This window comes from Prionailurus viverrinus, chromosome D1, assembly GCF_022837055.1.
Source record: "Prionailurus viverrinus isolate Anna chromosome D1, UM_Priviv_1.0, whole genome shotgun sequence".
Taxonomy (NCBI): Eukaryota; Metazoa; Chordata; class Mammalia; order Carnivora; family Felidae; genus Prionailurus; species Prionailurus viverrinus.
The window spans coordinates 4,195,188-4,216,391 of NC_062570.1; the positions used below are offsets into that span (position 1 = coordinate 4,195,188).

The window sequence follows — 21,204 nt, forward strand, 5'->3', positions numbered from 1 at the left end:
TGAGGGTTGCTGGAGGGGAGGAGGGTGGGGGATGGGCATCAAGGAGGGCACTTGTGGGGATGAGCACTGAGTTTTGTAGGTAAGTGATGTACCACTGGAGCCATGACAACATTGTGTGTTAACTAATTTGAATTTAAATTAAAAACAAAACAAAACAGAAAGAAATGCTAGCTTGCTCCTCCCACCACTAGCGGCTGCTGCTGAAGCAGCAACAGCTGCCTGCCATTGGGGGGGAGGGAAGGGGTTAACAGCTGGAGAGGGGCCCCACAGTGCTCAAGGTGTGGAGGAGTGGCTGCAAACGATTGACTTGATGCTTGATTGCTCCCGATGAAGCCCTCCTAAAGGTCCCAAAGGGAGGAGTGCAGAGAGCTTCCGGGTCACGGTCACGGGACACACCCACCTTGGCGGGGGTGAGGAGCACACCCCACCCGGCCAGGGACAGAGCCTCCTGCACCCGGGACCCCTCCCAGCCCCTGCTGCTTGCACCCCTTCATCTGGCAATCCATCTGCAAACTACTTGCTAACGTCCAATAAAGTGATAAGGGTGAGTACGCGTTACACCTGCCCTCTGCCAGCACCTCCACACATAACGGAGCCCCAGGAGAAGTCCTGGGGGCCTCTGGTCTGGAGCCAGGTGGGCCGGACGGACGGTGTGGGTGGCAGGGGGACCTCGTTGCTGCTGGAGTCTGAAATGGGAGTGAGAGCCGTCTTGGGAGCGAGAGCCCTTCACCTCTGAGATCCCACACGATTGTGTCAGAATTGACTTAAATTGCAGGATGCCCAGCTGGTGTCATGGAGAACTGCTAAGATGCGGGGGGAAGGTGACGAGATTTGAAGTGGGGCTCGTGAGCAAAGGGCCAAGAAAGAGTTCTTGACACGTCTTTGGTGCAAAAAGCTGGTTTTATTAAAGCACGGGGACAGGACCCGTGAGCAGAAAGAGCTGCACCCGGGTTGTGAGGAACCGCTGAGCATATACTTTTAAGTTTATGGAGGGAGGGAGGTATAGTTACCGTAAGTCTCCAAGGAATTTCTGTATGGTCCTGGGAGACCCTGAAGATTTACCTATTGTCTAGATAAGGTTGCTTTTAGTTTTTAAGGAAGTGTAAACACTGAGGCATTAAGGCACCATAAGCATCTTGGGAAATGTTACTCCCTGCAGGTGCCTGACATCCATCGTTGGGCTGCCGGCTGTAAGGGAGTTTAAACTACATTTTTCTGGCCTGTGTGTCCCTCCTCAGAAAAAACCCACCCATTTGGTAACCAGAAGCGTCAGAAGCGAGGCATTCTGTGTGAGGAGTAGAGAGACGTGCAGGGGGAACACTACTGAGTTTTTCTAACACCCTTGTTACATATCTAGACCGGAGTGGGAAGTTTCGGTTAACCATTGCCATTTTAAACTATTTCCTCCTTCAAAAAGCATTTCAAGTGGGTATGAACATTAAGTGGTTATTTCTTTAAACGAATCTAATTTCTCTTCCAGGGCCACTGAGGCCAATGAGACATTTGCTGCAAGAGTGAAATCTGAAAGGGAACCAAAAAACTCAATAATCAAGGTAAATAATATTTTAAACATGTTTTTAAATATCAAAATTTTTGTAAAACATACCAAATGTTTTAACAAAGATAAGATTTAGAGAGTTGCCTGTTAAACCATATGAGAACCCAAGGTAAAAGAAAAAAAAAATGTGTCCCTTTATACGTTTTTTATATATTTTAATGATTAGCTTGATTGCAGAATATTAAGGTAGTGGGAAAAAAGATTAAACATTTGCAAAATAAATGTACTAAAACCCACAATATTCTTCTAGGTTTAAATTTTTATTTACATGAAAACAAAATTTATGTATTCAATTTTTTAAGTTTATTATTTGAGAGAGAGAGAGAGAGAGAGAGAGCGCGTGAGCAGTGGAGGGTCAGAGAGAGAGAGAGAGAGTCCCAATCCACTGACTTTATGGAGCCTGACACGGGGCTGGATCCCAAAAAATGTGAGATCATGACCTGAGCCGAAACCAAAAGTTTGACACTTAAGCTTAACCGATGGACCCACCCAGGCGCCCCTAAAACTAAATGTATTACTTTTTTACTTTCTTGGCTTTCACGGAAGCAGACTCCTCAGTAATACTTTGAAAATCCACTTCTTTGTCTTTTCAGTTGAGAGAACTGACATTTTTGACAATTTTTTTTCACTAAGTGTGCACCTTCCATAATTTACAACTCAGTCTGCCGAAACGTCTTTTGCATGGTGCCATTTGTGAATTCCAACATGTTCATTTTTAAATTGTCATCTTGATTAACAATAAGTTTGATATCTTGCACATCAAGCGTTTTGGATTCATTTTTAAAAATACCACATTAAAATATTATGTGTGAACGCCTGAGTTTTTTGGAGCCCCACTACATTGTGCGCTAAGGTGAGTGCTACAGCCCGAGCTCCAGCTCTAGCCATAGAAAGGCCCTTGCCCACACCCAGGCCTGACAAAGTTAAGTTCCCATGCAGGGCCTTCTGACTGAAAACTCTTCTCTGTCCTGTTCCTGACTTTGGTCGCAAAATCTACCCAGGACTCACCTGAGGGATCGCTCCTCCTCTGAAGCTCTTCTTGCACAGGACTCAGGAAAAGCTGGTCTGTCCATTCCTCAGGCCCCACACCATTCCCCTGTCCCATCATTTCCCATGTGTCTACTCCACATGCATTTGCTGTAAGCCACTTGGGGGCAGGAAATGTCTGACACAGTTTGGGAACATTTCTGCCAATACAGACACTCAGGAGCACTTCAAAAATACTGAAGGAAGGGAGGGAGGAAGTGGGAGGGATGGAATCAGGGGGACAAGAAGGGTAGAAAAGAACAGATGGTTTATCTAATAAAAAAGAAAGGGGTAGACATTTATCCGATGAGAATAAGCTTAGGGTGACTTACTTTTTTCTTTGGCTACCTAAGTCCATACTCTTTCAGTTTTAAGTAACTGAAACTCAAACAACTTAACCCCCTCCCCCCCAAAAAAAAGGTGATAGTGGGGGTAGTGTTCTAATATTAAAGCCAGGATTTAGTGTATTGATGCCTGACTGAGGACCTGAGGCCAAGGCCAGTGAAAGGTTTTTATTAATTACGTTTCCATGCCACACCAGGCAGGGCTACAGGGGAGCTGCAGGTTTTCATTGGAGGCCCAAGGAAGAGGACAGAGCCTTCCTGGAAGCTTCTCTGGGGAAGATGTGGTAGGTCAGGTCAACAGATGAGGACAGGTAAGTCTGAGGGCAGGATCTAAGCCATATAGGCTGTCTCTAGCTGTCTGGTGCCTGGCCCTGGGTTGATTTGGGGAAACACTGGCTTTGGGTGTGCAAGTTTGATAAAGGGGGTGTCCGGGGGCATAGACTCGGCCTTGGTTGGTTTGCATACGAAACACATGCTCCAGGCCTGAGAATTGGCTAGTCCTGGGGGAAGCAGTCTCTCCCCAGAGAGGCTGCAAATGCCCGAGCACCGAGAATACAGAAGATTAGAAGGTCTAGTTAATATATCAAGATCTAGTTAATATAATCAAGAAACACACAATCACCTTGGCCTTGTGATGACTGGGTGCCAAATAGACCAATCACAGAAACTAAGAAAACACAGAACAGGGACGAATGCATTGATCTGTCAAACTGAAATTTCAGAATCCCCTCCCATAGCAGGTGAGGTTTGATCCAGGAGTTCAGATGATGTCATCAAGGACTCAAATTCACCCTCTGATTCAGCCTCCCCTGATAGGCTCCATACAGAGACTTCCCAAATGCACCACTCACTGCAGCAAAAATGCCTTTATGCCTGTCCAGACATCTCCACTTGATGAGGAGCTAAGACGTCAATAGGAAGTGTGAAAGCTTATCTTTTACAGAAGTCCCAACGAATACATTGGTTCTGAATGGCTTGTGTGCCTGGAACTGAAGCAACCACTGTAGCAAGAGAATGGAATATATGGATGGGCCTGAGCCCATCATACTTTATTCCTAGAGTGAGAAGTTACGTTAACCCTCCTGGGATTGTGGAGATGAGAGAGACAGTGATTTCTAGAAAAAGCTCCGTAAACTCAGGAAGGGGACATAGATGCTGAGCATCCCCCCAAAAATGTCTGTTAATTAAAACTTTGCACATTCCTGCTCCCGGTATTTCTATCCCAACCTTAAAAGAGTCCAGATAATCTTCCTTTCAGGACAGGTGAGCATAGCTTTAGTACACAGTAACTTTACCCATTTGGAAATACTTAGAAAAAAATACACAATTTTGAAAAGATGTTTATTTATTTCGAAAAAGATAGGGAGAGAGCAGGGGAGGGGCAGAGAGGGAGACAGAATCCCAAGCAGGCTCTGCTCTGTCATGACAGGGCCCGGTGTGGGGTTTGAACTCACCAGACCATGAGATCATGACCCCAGCCGAAATCCAGAGTCGAACGCTTAACCGACTGAGCCCAGGCACCCCACAATTTTTAATGTGTACTTTAACAAGTAGAGTGGACAGACAGAACCAATTCCATTTTGGTTACATGAAACCATACTTTCACTAAAGCAGTCTCTCCCAGCTCGGCCCATATCAGAAGTGCTAACATTTTAACAGTACCCTTTGGGATAAAGTGGAAGGTGTTTAAGGGCAGCTGTGTAACAAGTAGGGAAGAAGAAAAAATCTCTATCATCCCATTTATTTGCAGAATCATCAAGAGCAACATTAGCTCTGGGTCAGGACACAGAAGTGCCCACACTTTAGGAACACAGCCATCATGTTTCCTACTGGAGAGAACCCACCCAATCTATCCACAGCTTGGGGAGTGATGAGAAACCCAAAGCTCTCGGAGCGCCTGGGGGGGCTCAGCCGGTTGAACGTCCGACTTCAGCTGAGGTCATGATCCTGTGGTTTGTGGGCTCAAGTCCTGTGCCAGGTTCTGTGCTGACAGCTCGGAGCCTCCTTCAGATTCTGTGTCTCCCTCTCTCTCTGTCCCTCCCCTGCTCATGCTCCAGCTCTCAAAAACATGAAGTAAAACAAAACACAGAAAAAACCCCAAAGCTCTTCCAGCAACACCCTGGAAGGTAAGAAGCTGCTGCGGCCTTTGTTTTTTAAGTTTCTTCCTTCCAGGAACTTAGGAGGGCTCCACCCCAAAAATAATATTGGCTATCTTCATGCTTCTAGAAAATGAAAATCTTCTGATTTTAAATATAAACACCAATATCCCTTGCATTTAAATAGCATTTTGTGGTTTACCTAACATTTTATTAAAAAAAAAAAAATGAAACTATGAAGCACAGGCAGGCAGGCCTTGTGGACATTTGACACAGGAGATCGAGTCACAGGGCCTGTCACGGGACTTGTCACCGTGTGCAGTGGCAAAGCTCACGCACGAGCTCTGCTTAACAGCCACACCTGCAAATTTCCACCCTTCCCCTCCAAGCTCATAGGGTGAAATCTTGGGTTGGTACTGCTACATCATTTGTCAGGTATTTACGTGAGTCGATGAGCACTATTTCCTTTCTTATGAAGGTAGGGATCACGTGACTTAGCTCAAACGTTGTTTGGAGAGCAAATAAAATAATATATGAAAAGTGGCCAGCTCGATGCTTAACAGAGGCTAGGCCCCAGGCCCGCGCTCTTGCATTCTTACCAACCTGACAGCTGATGATCACTGGAAATGATAAACTTCCAGACAGTTGGCATAGGCAAATTTTATTTCTACGGTAGAAGCATTTATTCCGGCTATAGAAAAATAACACTATTTCGAAGTCAAGGTGACGAAACAGAAGTATATTTTTTCCTTCTATGTCCATACTCCAACATCACATACGGTTTTAAGACATTCTTAAATTAACAGGGAACAAACACAGAATCAAGACAGGACCTGTCAACAGAAGACATGTATTAAAGCTACAGTATCAGCCTGGAATGCAGAAAATACAAAGTGGTCTCGTGCAGTGATTCTCAGCGTTGCTGTGCGTTAGAATCAGCCACCCGGTAGGAAAAGAACCTTCAGCGGACTAAAGGCAAGTCACGTTGCGCCAGGCCTTGGTCTCACGAGAGATAGCAACTTTGCTCCTCCAGGAGGGGCGCAGACAAAACACACCACAGTATGAGACCAGACTCTTGCTCCCTGTTCCTTCTCTGCGCCTCTGATTCAGGGACGGTCATGAATACTCTCAAGGATGGTACAGATCAGGTCAGACAGTGTGTGCTAAGGGCTTCCTAGTTCATTCCCACACAGCTACTACTGTCGTCACCACCACCAGCCTATACAGACCACACTCCCCCCCACCCCGCTCCCCCATAGCTGCCAGTACTTACTTAAGATAGAACCCTTGTTGATCGCAAGCCCATGGACTACTAGTACCATTTGTATATGTCGGTACCACGTTTACTAGCTTCACCCGTTCACTTACATTAAAGTTCCAGTACATGGTTGAAAAGACAATTTTTCTATCTAAACTAAGACCACGAATTCAAAGGAAAAAGGCAACTAAGCCTTAAACCATGTCACTTCTAAAGCATCAACACCCAGATGAATGAACGGCTTTTCAGAGTGACCCGTCCGGCCACTCTCTGATGTTCCCTTATAGTGATGGGAGTCTCTGGTTATAGATGGAAACATCTATAGATGGAAACAAGAATAAAGGACTTGCCATCCTCATCACTGCCTATGTTCACTATACTACACAATCACACTACACAGTGAAAGTTTTTGGCCATGTAAGTAACTACCCACGTAAGTATCTGCGGTTCTAATATTCTGGAACTACAACCAAAGCCAGAGAGGTGCAGAGTCAGGCTAGGGGAGGGGCCGTCAGCCTCGGCAACACGGACATTTTGTGTTGGAGAAGTCCTTTCTGGGGGGCCGTCCTGTGCGCAGCAGGAGGAGGTGGGCTCTCTGGCCCTGACACACCAACCAAACGTCTCCGGGGTTGGGGTGGGGAGGTCAAGATCCTCCCCAGGGAGAAGCAGGGAGCTGGAACTTCACAGACATAACTGAGACTCTGCGTGCACAGATCACACAGGACACCGTGGAATCTTCCTCAGTGGAGACGGCAGCATGTGGGCCCCCTGCCGTGTGTGCCGGACGGACTGCCAGAACCCACGGTCCCCACACGGACCCACCTCTGTCCTCCCGCAAACACAGACGTGACACAGGGAAAAACACAGTTCATCTTCCACCAGTGTTCTGTGGCCCGACACAGAGGGAAAGCTCCAGTTCACAGACATCTGCTACGTGGGGAGCCAGCTCGGTCAGTGCAAGTGGCCCTCCTTCTGGATCCGAAGTCTCTCCTTCTCCACCTGTAAGCGCTCCTTCTCAATCTGCAGCTTCTCCGACTCAAATTTCAGAAACTGCAGCCGCTCCTTCTCAAGCTGTAGGCGCTCCCTCTCGAGTTTCAGCCTCTCCGTTTCCAGGTCCTGGGGCTGCGGCCCCGGCTTCTCGCCCTGGCCCAGCTCACTGTCCGAGGAGGGCGGCTTCTCGGAGCTGACCGCCTGCAGCCTCAGCTTCTCCCGGTCGACGTGCAGCTGCTCCCGCTCCAGCTGCAGCCGCTCCCGCTCCAGCTGCAGCCGCTCCCGCTCCAGCTGCAGTCGCTCAGCCTCCAGGTCCAGGCGCCGCAGCCGCTCCCGCTCCAGCTGCAGCCGCTCGGCCTCCACGTCCAGGCGCCGCTTTTCCAGCTCCAGCTTCTGCTTCTCCAGGTTGACCAGCACGTGGGGCTCGTCGTAGGCAGAACGGGACGGCGTGGAGTTCAGGGTGAAGAACTCCTCGATGTGGGGGAAATCGGGGAGTTCGCTCTCCCTCCTGGAGTCCGGGATGACGGCCGACAGCATCTCCTCCTCCTCCTCGATCTCAAACTAGAAGGACAAAGCACTTTTCAGGACGTATCTCTGCTTCGGCGGGTAATGTGTCTAAACACCGCTTTAAAGCTTTGTGCACCGTGCGAGCACAGAAAACCACTGGGGTTTTGAAAGATATTTATCAGACTTGCCTGTTGTCACTAATACAGGTGACCCTTCAACAACGCGGGCTGGAGCTGTGCGGGTCCACTTACACATACATTTTCTCGCTCGGTACGGTGCAGGACTGGAAATGGATCTTCTCTTGCAACTTTCTTAACTATTTTCTATAGCTTGCTTCATGTTAAGAATACAATATATGGTACACATAACATACAGATTATGTGTTAATTGACTCTATGTTAATGAGAAGGCTTCCCGTCAACCGCAGGCTGTTAGTAGTTAATTTGGGGGAGTCAAAGCTTATACAGGGATGTTCGATGGTGCGGAGAGCCAGCACCCTCACCCACCCACGCTGTTCAACCGGGTATGTAATTAAGAGAAGGATACGTGGGTTAAAAGAGAGATTTGTGACCGGAAGAGCAGTGGAATGACACTGTTAGGTCAAACTTGTGAGTTGGCTTGAAAACTGGGATCTTAACTGGGCCCGGACTATCACAATCTCCCACATCAGAACTGAAGGAATAAAAGGAGAAAGAGGATTCCCAGGCCAGTACTTACTTCGGGACTCTGGGGGTCTCGTTCCTCCTCTTCCACTTTGACCTCAGTTAAGGATGCACCTGCATCCCTGAAATCTGCCACGTTCTGCCAGTCAAAGTTGGGATCGTTTCGGAATGCAATCTTGTCGTCCATCTCCTCGGTGAGAGAGTCGTCTAGATCGGAGGTGGGGAGGGGGAACCCTGAGCCAACCAGCTTAATGTTGGCCTTCATCCTCTTTCTCTTCATAAGCGCCCGCCAGTCCAGGTACCTTCTTTTCACCTCCGTCCCCGTCCTCTGCTCGCCTTCCCCCACGGCGTTCACACACTGTGCGATCTCCTCCCACGCCATCCGCTTCATCACATTAATCGTCGTGTTGAGCTGCTTGGAAAAAATGACTTCTTTGCGTTTGGTAATTTCTTTCAAAAGGGTCTGAGTTTCTTGAACACTGAAGTTGCTTTTTCTCTTCCTTTTCAACTGCTTCATTTTCCTTGCTTAAGTGCAGAGTTTTCACGGTCAGAGGAGGTGTGAAAAGCTGACAAAGGTTACAAAGTACAAAAATCAAGGGCAGTCTCTTCTTGGCGCTTTGTCTAAATCAGAGTCTTCCGCTCATCTGGTAGCACGGGCAGGCTGGACAATTCCTAAAGAGAAAAGCAGAAAATCAGTCCACTTGCAACTTTGCAACGTACCTCCACCCAAGAAGCTGGACACACGTCCCTGTAAATGCGGTTCAAAACCGCCCACCCTCTGCCTCTGCGGTTGTCACCCCTGTCCCTGACCGCTTGTTCTCACCTGGGCTCCCCCTAGGGCTCCTCACCACTGGCTGACGCTCTTGGCCTGTTCACTCTCCTCCACCCCCAGTTACTTTTCTGCTCCAGCCACACTGGCCTTTCCATTACCCGTTCTGTCCACCCCTCCCCTGCTTGGAGCCTCTGCACACACGGTCCCCTCGGCCTAGGACATGGATACCTGACAAAAATTATGCACTTGTTTGCACATCAGATCCTAAGTTCGGTGAACATTCTAGAACACTTGTAATGTTAAAGGATCACATTTAATTAGCACTCTGGCCTAACATTCCTTATGTAATTTAAATTATAAAATGGGCTGGTCAAGTACTCAGCTTTCCTCTAGAGGTGACTTACGAGGTACTATATTTATAAACTAGGTTTATTTATTTTTTTAGATTTTTTAACGTTTATTTATTATTGAGAGAGTGAGACAGAGCATGAGCAGGACAGAGAGAGGAGACACAGAATTCGAAGCAGGCTCCAGGTTGAGCTGTCAGCACAGAGCCTGATGTGGGGCTCGAACCCACCAACTGGGAAATCATGACCCGGGTGAAATCGGACCCCCAACCGACTGAGCCACCCAGGTGCCCCACTAGGTATATTTTTAAATATACTTGTGTATACCTTTTACAAGTTATATTTTTGCTTATATATAGAACACATATATCTTTATACATGTCTTACGTATTTTTAATATACTTAGAAGAAAGAAGTGAAGCAAACTGTGCTTCACAATGTGCTCTACACATTAAAGTAGCCCAGATATGCTTCTCCTTAGTACCTGTGTTGCAGCACACACTTCAGAGAATTACTCCAGTGAAAACTGAGCTTTTTTGCCTTCCTGTACCATTGCTGTAGCACTAGGAGGGTCTGGGAGAAGGATCGAGGAGGATCTAAGAGGATCTAGGAAGGTCTGGAGCCCACTGGCTCCAAAGGCTGTTACCTTCAATACCTAACACTGTGCCTAACAAACAGGAGGTACAAACACAACTTAAAATAAGGTGATGAGGGAATGGGAGAGGTCGGAAAGTGAGAGACAATAACTCAAGGAAGCTAAGCTACCAAAGCTGACACACTTCCATGGGCAAAGCATATGTTTAAAAGGAAAAGTCAGCCCAAGTCAGTATAGGCAAGAAGCAGTTTGTAAAATTACGTGAAGCCTTTAGATAAACTACCCACCCTTTCACTGTGCCGAAAAACGTAAAAACATCACAAGTTCTACGAAACTGTGAAAAAGAAAATTTTAAGCAAAAATGCTATTTTGCTACCATAGTCTGTATGGATCAATAATGAGTAGGTTATCAAAGACACATTTTTAATATGGAATCAGCAGGTTAGATGTCTTTAAAAATAGAACAGCTAGAATAATATCAAATTCCGTATCATATTAAATACAATGTATTGATAGGACTTTTTGTTTGCAAAAGATATAGAATGTTTCAGGGCATTTAAATAACTTCTTCAACCCTTTAAAAAATGCTATCATGTGTTTTAAGGGAAAAGCATGGTAAAAAACACAAATATCCATCAAAAGATTAGACGAATAAACCATACCACAGCTACATAATGGGATATGTGCAATAAAGGCTATGTAAGAGTACGAATATGATTTAGCACAACATTATTCCTGTGTAAATGTATCTTAGATCTCCAGGCGGTTACGGCTTAATTGTGTGAAAACTTATGACACCTGATTAATGTAATAAAGTACCAAAATCAACTGAAATTTGCACCTGAGTTGAAATGTGGGCACTACCTTTGCATGGCTAAAAGCTAAGCTATGTTTCCAGGAAGTCTTTTTTTTTTCCTCTGTTGTTTCCTTTGCACTTTGATTCCTCTATAACATAGCTTGGATTTCTAGCCTCCATTACCCAATAATGTACTCAAATATTTATTGAGCTCCTACTACGTGCCAGGCACATACTCTTGGTGCTGGGGATAGAGAACTGCTTCCTAAAACGTGCAAAGATGCCATTCCAGGTGTCCAGCACTCTCCTTTTCACACTGGTTGTGTTCCCTATCTTTGCAGAAGGCAATTCGGTGGTTGCAACCTCCAAAGATTCGCAGCTCTTGCAAGCCCTGACCCAGAGAATGGCCGTCTTCCTTAAGTCCCGGCGGACAGTCACTCCTCACTGGCTGCAAAGAGGTACAGCAGTTCGCTTACGTCATTCCTGTGAGAATGATGTACCGCCAAAGGCATATTAAAACGGCATTTTTTTTTTTTTTTAATGACTAACACTTAAGAATGAAGTTCCTAAACACTGCGCGAGAAGGCAAAATTAAGAGCTGTGAGGAGGACATTCAGGCACTCAATTGTGGGCACAAACTTTTTTTTTTTTTTTTGGTAAATTCGTTAGGTGGTTCAAGAAAAAAAGAAGGCATCACAAACTATAGAAACTTCCCCAAGTCCTCCACGCCCCCTCCCCGCGCCCACACGGTCTTCTAGGAAATTCGCTTCCCAGCCAAGCAGGAGGATGCTCTTGTCTCAAAGTTGTGATAGGTGGACACCTGCGGGTCACTTCAGGGCCGCCTGTCCTCCGAGCAGGTAAACGTGTCTCCCCGTCCCCGCCGCGCTCTCGGAGGGCCGCCCGCTCACAGCCGCGAGGACTCGGGGCGGGCGGGGGACGGCTGCACTCCCGGGAGGCCACCCGGGGGGGAGGTGGCCGGGCCCCGCCACCCGCACCTATGGGCAGCCTGGGCGGAAGTCGGAGCCCCGATGAGGGCCGCGGACGGGGGCTGATACAGCCCTTCCACCCGCCCCGCGCGGAGTCGTGGTCCTCGCGGCGCCGTGGTCCCGCTACGACGCACCCCCAGGGCCAAAGCCAGCAGCGCAGGGACGGCCACCTGCCGCCGGGACCCTCCCCGCCTCTAGGGCACCCACCGTCCGCGGCGCTGCCGGCTCATCCAGGGCAGAACCGCTCACCTGCGACCCCGACCGCACCTCCACCCGATCGCCTCTTACGGGGCTGGGGCGGGGGGGTGGGGAGATGCCTCCCTGACTCCCCGCCCACCAACTTCGCCCGCCTCAAGCCTCCACCCATTGGATTATATGGCTGCCACTCATGCGAGACGTCTCATCTATTGGTCCAGAGGGTATTGCCGTTCTGGCCGACGGCCCGCCCCAGGTCTGGCCTCACAATGGGAATCGAGTCCCCAACCGGTTCCGGGTTAGTGCTCTGGGGTTCCGCACTCTTGTGATTCGTGGCCTCCCGCTCTGTGCTCGGGCGTTGGCGCGAAGCTCTGTCAGTCAAGTGGGCTCTAGAAGCGGATTGGTTCCTCGCGATCAGCCCGTGGCGCTTTTCCTTCTGATTGGGGCCCTGGCCGCCCCGCCTCCCAACGCTCCCTCTGTCCTTGACCCTCACCTGCTAAAAGGGCAGAGGGGAAGTGAAGTCTAGGCGTAGCCCACCTGCGTCCTAGTCGGCTTTCACCTCCCTATCGAGTGAGGCTCAGCTTCGCCTCGGCCGCACCTCTGAGCTCTGAGGCAGCCCCTGCCCCAAACGGTGATTTCCTTACTGCTCAACCCGACTGTCACTTAGTGTCCTTGTGTCACTTGACGCCTCCAAAAACATTTGACCTGTTGACCATATCTTAGTTTTCCTGTGTGCTTTCCTCCCTCGCTGTCTACTCCTCTGTGGCCCTTGACAGTCGCGTCGTGCACCGCCAGCCACCCTCAGTCCTTAAGTCACTGATGGCTCTGGCCATGTGGTCCCTTCTTCCCACTGTGGCCGGGGCGGTGGGTGTGCAGTTGCTGGGTGCGGCCTCAGTCCTCGCAGATAGTGCAGAGCTTTTCCAAGGGTTTCTCGGTCTTCCATCAACATCCCTGCACAATCTCCCCGCCCCAACCGGGTTGTCTGTTTCTAGCTGCGATGGTGGTTGGGACATTGTGTTGCATTGCATCCCCCTGTAATTTCCGCTCCCTGCTCTTCCCTGCCAGCTTCGCGGCTCGGTTCACGAGTTATTTCTAAAGGAAGCCTTCCCTTTTCTCCATTCGCCGGCTTCTCCCTACGAGTTGTCTCTCTGATGTAGGTTTCCCCGGTTAAAGGATGCTCAGCTACATCTGTAATTCAGGTGAATAACAAGGGTCAGCCTAAGTGTGGTCCAAGGCACCACCACCTGGCATCCTATTAAATCCTACGCCAACCCTTCACCTTCGGAAGGGGGTACCCTCCATCTGTCAGCTCTTGTGACCTGTTCCATGTGGGTGGGCTTTCTTATTCACTGTTGTACTTTGTCTGCCCAGCACAGTGCCTAGAATATAAGGCACTCAAAAGAGATTTGGTGAATAAAGGATGGAATATTCCGGATGAACGGTGGATGCTTGCTGGATGTTCCTGGAGGAACTCCAGTCCACAAAATAGGAAGTGCTTGTGGAATAGGGTCTTTGAAATGTGATGATGGGTTTAATCTTCCAGCTTGCATTTAAGAGTTCGTGTGAGAAGCCTGCCTATACTTTTGCCTAATTAAAACAAACAGGTGTTGTGGGGTGTTTTTTTTTTTTATATGAGAACTTGGATTTTTTAATTTTGGATTTTGTTTGTGGTGGATGTTTCTCAGGTGGGTGCGGTGGGAAGGTAAGACAGCACTCCATCCCAATTATAACCAGACGCTTTCTCTCTGTTCCCTTTCAGAGAATGTCCACGTGTTGAATCCATTATATTTACTTCAGTAGCAGAGATCACACCTGGAATGTGTCCGTAAGTACTAAGAACCTTCTGCTTTCGTAGGAACTCTTTCACGTTCCTGCGATGAAACCTCTGTCTCAGGCTGAGTGCAAGACCTATCCTAGACACCCTCGCTATTTTTCTCCACTGTAACTTGCGTGAGTGCAAGTGGGCCAACAAGGGAGAGACGGAGGGTCATCCCAAATGCCTAATGTCATGACCCCATTCTGAACCTGATAGTCTGTTTACTGATTTGATTTTTGCTAATATTAGCTTCAGGCTAGAGATCTGATGCCAGGTTCTTACACACTTATTCTAGAACTGAGCCGCCCAGCTGTGGTAGCCACTAGCCAGAGAGCGCCTGAAATCTGGCTAGGGCAACTGAATAACTGAATTTTAGTTTTTAATTTTTCTTTAAAAATGGAATTCAGTCAATTCAGTGATTGGATAACTTATAGGTACGTTTGGAAAACTTGAGTTATGTGAATCTACTTTTTCAACTGTACATTTTTTGAAATCTAAATACAAATGGAGTATTCCTGATAAAAAAAAATTAGCATCGGAATTGAGATGTACTGTAAAACATACACAGGATTTCAAAGATTTAGTACAAAAATGTACCGTGTCTCATTGACAATTGTCATATTGATTGTAAGTTAAATTATAAAATTTTGCATCATTGGGTTAAGGAAACTATATTATTAAAATTAACTTTACCTGTGTGTTTTTTGTTGGTTTTTTTTTGTTTTTTTTGTTTATTTTTTTTTTTTTTTACTTTTTAAAGTGAGGCTAATAGGAAATTGAATCTTCTACATGTGGTTTGCATTACATTTCTATTAGACAAGGCTGTTGTAGGCTGTGCTTGGCCACAGCTTATTGGAAGTCTCAGAATGAGAATATAATCGTTAGCTAAAAGATTTCTGTTTCATTGCCTATTGTTTAATCAAAGGGAAAGAAGGAGATCATTTGGGCTGTCTCTCCTCCAAATGCAGTTTAGTTAAAATAAATGTAGCCCAGCAGACATGTTCTAACCTACATTTTATATCAACAGTGACTGTGTTGTGCTGCATTCACTCCCCACTTTTGTCTTTGCACATGTCCTTCCTCCTGTCTTGTCCCTGTGACATAGTCTTGTTCTTCAACACCAGCTTTTCCCTGACAACCTTTGAACAGATCAACTTGTCCTTTTTCATATGAGTTTTATGCTTATAAGTCGTCTTATGTAGATTTCTCCTGAGTTGCTATTCTTCCCCTTTTATCGGTAGCACCTAACACACCACCTGGCATTTAGGCTGGCGAACACGCCTTTGGTGATTCAAACTGAACACTGACGAAATAAAACTCACTCGGTTCTGTCCTCTGCGGTGTCGCCAGATCGCTTGCAATTTTCATCATCTATCAGTTAAGTTATAACAGTTTATGAAGTGACATTGAAAGCTTTTCACTGGCAAATTTTGTGTTTCTAAAAACTTTACATTGAATGGAAAGCCAGTACGGTTCCTGTAGAAATTGTTGCAGCTCTTTTCCTGTGGATTTTGTTTCTTTACAACTGGAAAAAATAGAAGATGTTAGAACTCAAGCTATTTAAAAATGATAATCATCAAAGCAAGAGGCAGGGATGGCAGGTTTTCATTTCCAAGATGAGTCTGGTATCCAATCTCCAGAAGTCAGATGGGTCCCAGCATTCCCACCAGCATCCGCTGTGGGTGAGTTGCCAGTTTTGTTTCCGGTGGGAGGTTTGGTCTCTCCTGGAGTAGCCAATGAAATAATGCGGGCCAGTCCTTAGTAGGAAATCATTCACGCTGCTTTTTCAGAGGATAATCATGGTTTTCATCCCTGTGCTCCTGGACATGGAGTTTCCCAGGGGAGAAACAGATCGACTACAAATCTATTTTTGCAAGTTGGAATGTGTGCCCTGGTGACTTTGTGTTTGGAGCCCGTTTAAAAAAATTCACTTTTGGCGTATACATACTTGTGGTTTCTCTCTCCTGTTTGGCAGTCAGACCTCTTGTTGAAGACAGTTTTAACAGTTTCATGGGATGACCATCTGTATCTTTAAATCCCCTGCAGAATGAGCTTTATTCATGCAAAATAGTCTGTATTTTAAATTGACTCATTCCAAATATATACTGAATGTTTACTGAAGTTGATCTGGACCTTTTTGCATAATGTGTCAACAGAAAAACATGCAAAAATTTTATTTTAGTAGTAAAGATTAATCATACTGTTTTCTCACTTTGAGAAATGACTGTCAGTGTTTGTAACCTCTTGGTTCTTTTTATGCACACACATTCTTTTTTTTTAATTTAATTTTTTTATTTATTTACTTTATTTTTTAATTTACATCCAAGTTAGTTAGCATATAGTGCAATAATGATTTCAGGAGTCGAATCCAGTGATTCATCTCCTATGTATCACACCCAGTGCTCATCCTAACAAGTGTCTTCCCTAAAGCCCCTGACCCATTTAGACCAACCATCCCCCCACCCACACCCCCTCTGGCAGCCGTCAGTTTGCTCTCTGTCTTTAAGAGTCTCTTATGTTTTGTTCCCCTCCTTGTTTTTATGTTATTTTTGCTTTTCTTCCCTTAGGTTCATCTGTATTGTATGTTATTCTGTATATGAGTGAAGTCCTATGATATTTGTCTTCATCTGACTAATTTCACTTAGCATAATATACTGTAGTTCCATCCACATTGTTGCAAATGACAACACTTCCTTCTTTTTGATTGCCAAGCAATACTCCGTTGTATATATACACCACATCTTTAATCGTTCATCCATCGATAGACATTTGGGCTCTTTCCATACTTTGGCTGTTGTTGATAGCGCTACTATAAAAGTTGGGGTGCATGTGCCCCTTCAAACAGCACACCTGAGTCCCTTGGATAAATGCCTAGTAGTACAATTGCTGGGTCGTGAGTAGTTCTGTTTTTAATTTTTTGAGGAACCTCCATACCGTTTTCCACAGTGGCTGCACCAGTTCATGAACACTCATTTGTGAGTTCCTTTTGCAAGAATTACACGGAGTTTTGGAGGTAGGGGCTTTTCATCCACTGGCCGGGCGTCTTTGCTCATTGCACTTCAAAAATAAGTACCGAATACTATTCTGTGCCAACCACTGATCTAAGGGCTTCATATACATGAATCTAGTTAACTATTATAACAACCCTAATACTGTTTAGATGAGGAAACTAAGCATAAGTGATGTTAGGTATCTTTCCAAGCCTGCACGGTTAATCAGTAGCAGACCCACAGTGTAAACCCAGGCAGTCTACACTCAAACCCCATCCTGTGGCCCCCCTCGAAACGCTTGTTCCTGTGACCTGGGGATTTGAAGGTGGCCAAAACATTTGGAAAGATTTTAGTGGAGTCAGGGGGCAACAACACTCCCCCACAGAATACCTTCTTTTCCTAATGTATTTGGACTGTGTTAGAAGCTCCTCAAAGGTGAGGGTCGTGTCACGTGCCTCTTATACCCAGCACCTCGCACGTACCTTGGATTTACTGTTTGCTCCCAAACGAATTTCGATTTCGGGTTGTGGAATGGACCAAAGTCACGTAGTTCCTCTGAACAGTGGCCTTAGGCCATCTGTCCGTGGTCAGGAGTTGCCCAGAAGCTGCTCTGGGCCACGTTGTCCGCTGCTTTGACCTTACTTCCTTACCACTTTCCGCAGAATGGCTTCCAAACACCACTGCTGTGCTGTCTCTGGGCAGACTTGCTTCTTGATATGTTTCCTGTTCACATAATTTGTCTGTGGGGAGTAATAGTTGTTGTGCTCAGTATGCAATAACAATAACACAAATGTAAATGGGATCCCGGGTGGACCTAGAAAACTTGCCTTCGGTTACTCACCTCATTTATTTTCTTATTTTCAGTGATCTCTGTGCCCAACTTGGGGCTTGAACTCATGACCCTGAGATCAAGAGTCACGTGCTCTACAGACTGAGCCAGCCAGGTGCCCCTCATTTAAATTTTTAAAAGATAGGAGCTGTGATTCCTGGCCAGACCTTTTGGGTTCAATTATACAAGCAAGAACAAAGGTCAGAAGGGGCACAGAAAAAAAAAAAAGAAAAGCATTTCACAAGATCCAGGAACAAAGAGCACCTCAGATTTTAGCCTGTCTCCCCATTTCCAAACACACACTCCCTTAATGCCCTTTAATGCACATGCTACATCTGCACGGCCAAGAAGTGAAAATACAGATATAAACCATGGTTAACAAGATGGATATGGGGGATCCAGGGGATTGATCATGTTTCACAGTAATTTCGAATTTCATAAAGACATAAATCCAGAGGAGTTTGTTAATTATTACACTTCATTTATAATCTCTGCCCTTCCTTTCTGTCCTCAGGATGTTACCCTTTTATCACCATCTTACAAAACAGACAGCTGAGTGCTGTGTGGCTCCTCTGGTCGCCTGAGACCACGCCACCAGTCAGGGGAGGTGGGGGGAGCTGCAGCTCAGGTTCTCCGCACCCTCCCTGTGTGCTACTCCAGACAGCACGTTATTCTGTATCAAATTACTTAATTTCTCAAATACTTAATGACTTGGGAAACAAAGACAAAAAAAAAAAAACTTAAGACAAAATACACCCATGTTGTGTCTTTTGCAAATTCTACCCCCTTCCCTTCCCTTAATTCCTAATTAGAAAATGTAACAGCTACACTTGCTGGGTGCTAGCTAGGTACTAGACCCTGTTAAATAGTTGCACATATTATCTCTTTGAAGGGGCTTACAATTAGGGAAACTAAAGTTAGGAGGTATCATGTTATTTTTATTTTTATTCTATTCTATTCTATTCTATTCTATTCTATTCTATTCTATTCTATTCTCTTTTTTTAGAGAGCGAGAATGACTGGGGAAAGGGGCAGAGGAGGGGAGAGAGAGAGAATCTCAAGCAGCCTCCATGCTCAGTGCAGAGCCTGACGCGGGTCTCAGTCCTACAACCCTGAGATCATGACCTCAGCAGAAATCAAAAGTCGGATGCCTAACCGACTGACCCACCCAGGTGCCCCATGTATCATCATTTTATGAAAAAGAAAACTGAGGCTCAGAACGGGTAGGAGGCTTACCCCAGGTTACAGAGCAAGGGAGTGTTGGGGCCAGGGTGGCTTCCATTGGTTTCAGCCCCACGCTTCACCGAACCCTTATGAATACTTTGTCTCCTAGCAATGAAGTGTTTTTCTGAATTACTGTAGAGCTGAAAAAGCTTGCAGAAATCAGTGGCAACTTCCAGATCTGATGATGTATCAGTAACCCTTGTGGCATAAGCTATAGGTCACAGAAGACATCCCTCCCAGGATCTTTGGCTCTGTCTCTGGATCGTCTGTCTACCTTTTCCTGTTTTTGGTTCTTATACTGCCTTATTGATCACTCACGTTCCCTTTCATGACCCCTTCTCCTACACAGCACTCTCACTCACTACTCCTCCCCCCACCCCCACTTTTCCCTCTAAATCCCTCCCTGCTTATCTCTCATTAGAAATGTGTCGCTGAGGGGCGCCTGGGTGGCGCAGTCGGTTAAGCGTCCGACTTCAGCCAGGTCACGATCTCACGGTCCGTGAGTTCGAGCCCCACGTCAGGCTCTGGGCTGATGGCTCGGAGCCTGGAGCCTGTTTCCGATTCTGTGTCTCCCTCTCTCTCTGCCCCTCCCTTGCTCATGCTCTGTCTCTCTCTCTCTCAAAAATAAATAAACATTAAAAAAAAAAAACCCGGGCGCCTGGGTGGCGCAGTCGGTTAAGCATCCGACTTCAGCCAGGTCACCATCTTGCGGTCCGTGAGTTCGAGCCCCGCGTCGCGCTCTGGGCTGATGGCTCAGAGCCTGGAGCCTGTTTCCGATTCTGTGTCTCCCTCTCTCTCTGCCCCTCCCCTGTTCACGCTCTGCCTCTTTCTGTCCCAAAAATAAATAAAAAACGTTGGGAAAAAAAATAAAAAAAAAAAAAAAGAAATGTGTCGCTGAAGCATGTTTCCACTATTGTAGATAATAATTTAATAATAACCTAATAATATTCTGGTTCCCAATTCAGAGTTTCAGAGTTGATGAATAATACATCAGATATTTTCTTTTTTTAAAAAAATGTTTATTTTTGAGAGAGAGAGAGAGAGACAGAGTGTGAGTGGGGGAGGTGCAGAGAGACAGAGAGAGAGAGAGAGAGAGAGAGAGAGAGAAATCAGAATTCAAAGCAGGCTCCAGACTCCGAGCTGTCAGCCCGGAGCCTGACTCGGGGCTCGAACTTACGGACCATGAGATCATGACCTGAGCCAAAGTCGGACGTTTAACCAACTGAGCCACCCAGGCGCCCCAGATAATATTTTCTTAAACACAGAAGCCCCTCAAAACCCCCAAGTAATGTCTTTACTAATTTTTGTGACCCTTAATTGCCATTATCCTCCTCTGTGTTTCTTCTAAGAAGAAACAAAAATTCTCCTTATCTATTAATATTTGATGTTAAATTTCAATATCTTGTAAATTAAAGCTATTTTTATGTGTTTAAGATAAAAGGCTGAATTTTTTGAAGATTTTATTATTTTTTTAAGTAATCTCCCAATTACTTAATTTGAATTCACAACCCCATGATCAAGAATCACACATTCTATTGACTGAGCCAACCAGGTGCCCCAAATCAGATGCTGATTTTTAATGACAAAAATTTACTTTACTTTTGTTGTACTTACTGAGTTTTTGCCTCTGTGCTTGTCCCACCTTTTAAGCATGTTTTTCTCAGTTCGATTAAAGTGTAGCAAAGTGTCTCACATCATCTGTGTCCCAGAGCTGGAAAACATTCTTAGACATCTTGTGCATTAATAGTTCTGGCCCTCCCTCCTTCTCTGAGGCGAGAGGAGCTTTATTTTAATAGAATTTGGAAATGGTGTCAAGAATACAAGGTTTCATTACTATAGTAACAGAGAATAATGGAAAGACTAAATGTCAGACACACTCATTGTTGCCATAGTGATAGTTGCTTTCCCAGATATGTTTACCGTTCCATTCTGGTCAGTTTTTAAAATCCGCTTATCTGTATGAATGCTCAAAAAGGGGAGAAAAAGTTCAAAGTCATTTAAGAAAGAAGGAAGCCTTTCAAGAGACGAAAGCAATTTGCTTTACTGTCCATTATTTAATAAGAAGTCCGCAAAGTCTACAAAAAGGCTACAAGGGAGATAGAAATTCTCATTTCTGTTCAAATAAGTGTTCTTCCCATTTGTGGTTAGGGAAATTGAAGTATGGGGTTTCAGTCATGTCTGTCTGGTCATTTCATGCTATTTCAAGCCATTTT

The 21,204-nt window shown here is 45.8% G+C and overlaps 1 protein-coding gene and 2 long non-coding RNA genes across 8 annotated transcripts in view; 2 read left to right on the forward strand and 1 right to left on the reverse strand.

Annotated features, from left to right (window-relative positions):
• The first annotated feature begins 289 nt into the window (after window positions 1–289).
• Window positions 290–8,151, forward strand: LOC125147192 (uncharacterized). 2 transcript variants are annotated; one of them, XR_007145048.1, is made up of 4 exons: window positions 290–544; window positions 1,481–1,553; window positions 3,126–3,239; window positions 5,831–8,151. It is a non-coding gene; the product is annotated as an uncharacterized LOC125147192 (long non-coding RNA). The 2 variants fall into 2 exon arrangements; XR_007145049.1 differs by lacking the exon at window positions 3,126–3,239.
• MSANTD4 (Myb/SANT DNA binding domain containing 4 with coiled-coils) lies at window positions 5,670–20,732 on the reverse strand. Of its 4 annotated transcripts, none has more exons than XM_047824270.1 (4): window positions 20,606–20,732; window positions 17,421–17,678; window positions 8,497–9,113; window positions 5,670–7,833 (listed from the first exon to the last, which is right to left on the reverse strand). In XM_047824270.1, exons 3-4 carry the CDS (start codon window positions 8,956–8,958, stop codon window positions 7,234–7,236), a joined length of 1,062 nt encoding a protein of 353 aa, XP_047680226.1. In that variant the 5' UTR covers window positions 8,959–9,113; window positions 17,421–17,678; window positions 20,606–20,732; the 3' UTR covers window positions 5,670–7,233. The 4 variants fall into 4 exon arrangements, with proteins under 4 accessions (XP_047680226.1, XP_047680227.1, XP_047680225.1 ...); XM_047824271.1 differs by lacking the exon at window positions 20,606–20,732 and adding an exon at window positions 19,004–19,063; XM_047824269.1 differs by lacking the exons at window positions 17,421–17,678; window positions 20,606–20,732 and adding an exon at window positions 12,187–12,260.
• The window catches only part of LOC125147193 (uncharacterized), a 46,885-nt gene continuing 36,972 nt past the window's right edge, over window positions 11,292–21,204 (forward strand). The window contains exons 1-3 of one of the 2 annotated variants that reach the window (XR_007145051.1): window positions 11,292–11,409; window positions 11,621–11,808; window positions 13,892–13,957. This is a non-coding gene — a long non-coding RNA (uncharacterized LOC125147193). Of the gene's footprint in view, window positions 11,410–11,620; window positions 11,809–12,642; window positions 12,764–13,891; window positions 13,958–21,204 lie in introns of those variants that run through there. The other variant, XR_007145050.1, reaches the window with a different exon arrangement.

Excerpts from the sequence above, each read along its gene's own strand:
- MSANTD4 (XM_047824270.1), bottom strand. The coding sequence starts at position 8,958 with ATGAAGCAGTTGAAAAGGAAGAGAAAAAGCAACTTCAGTGTTCAAGAA. Across the intron at positions 7,834-8,496 it reads GAGACCCCCAGAGTCCCGAA|TTTGAGATCGAGGAGGAGGA; the intron begins GTAAGTACTGGC and ends TTGTCCTTCTAG.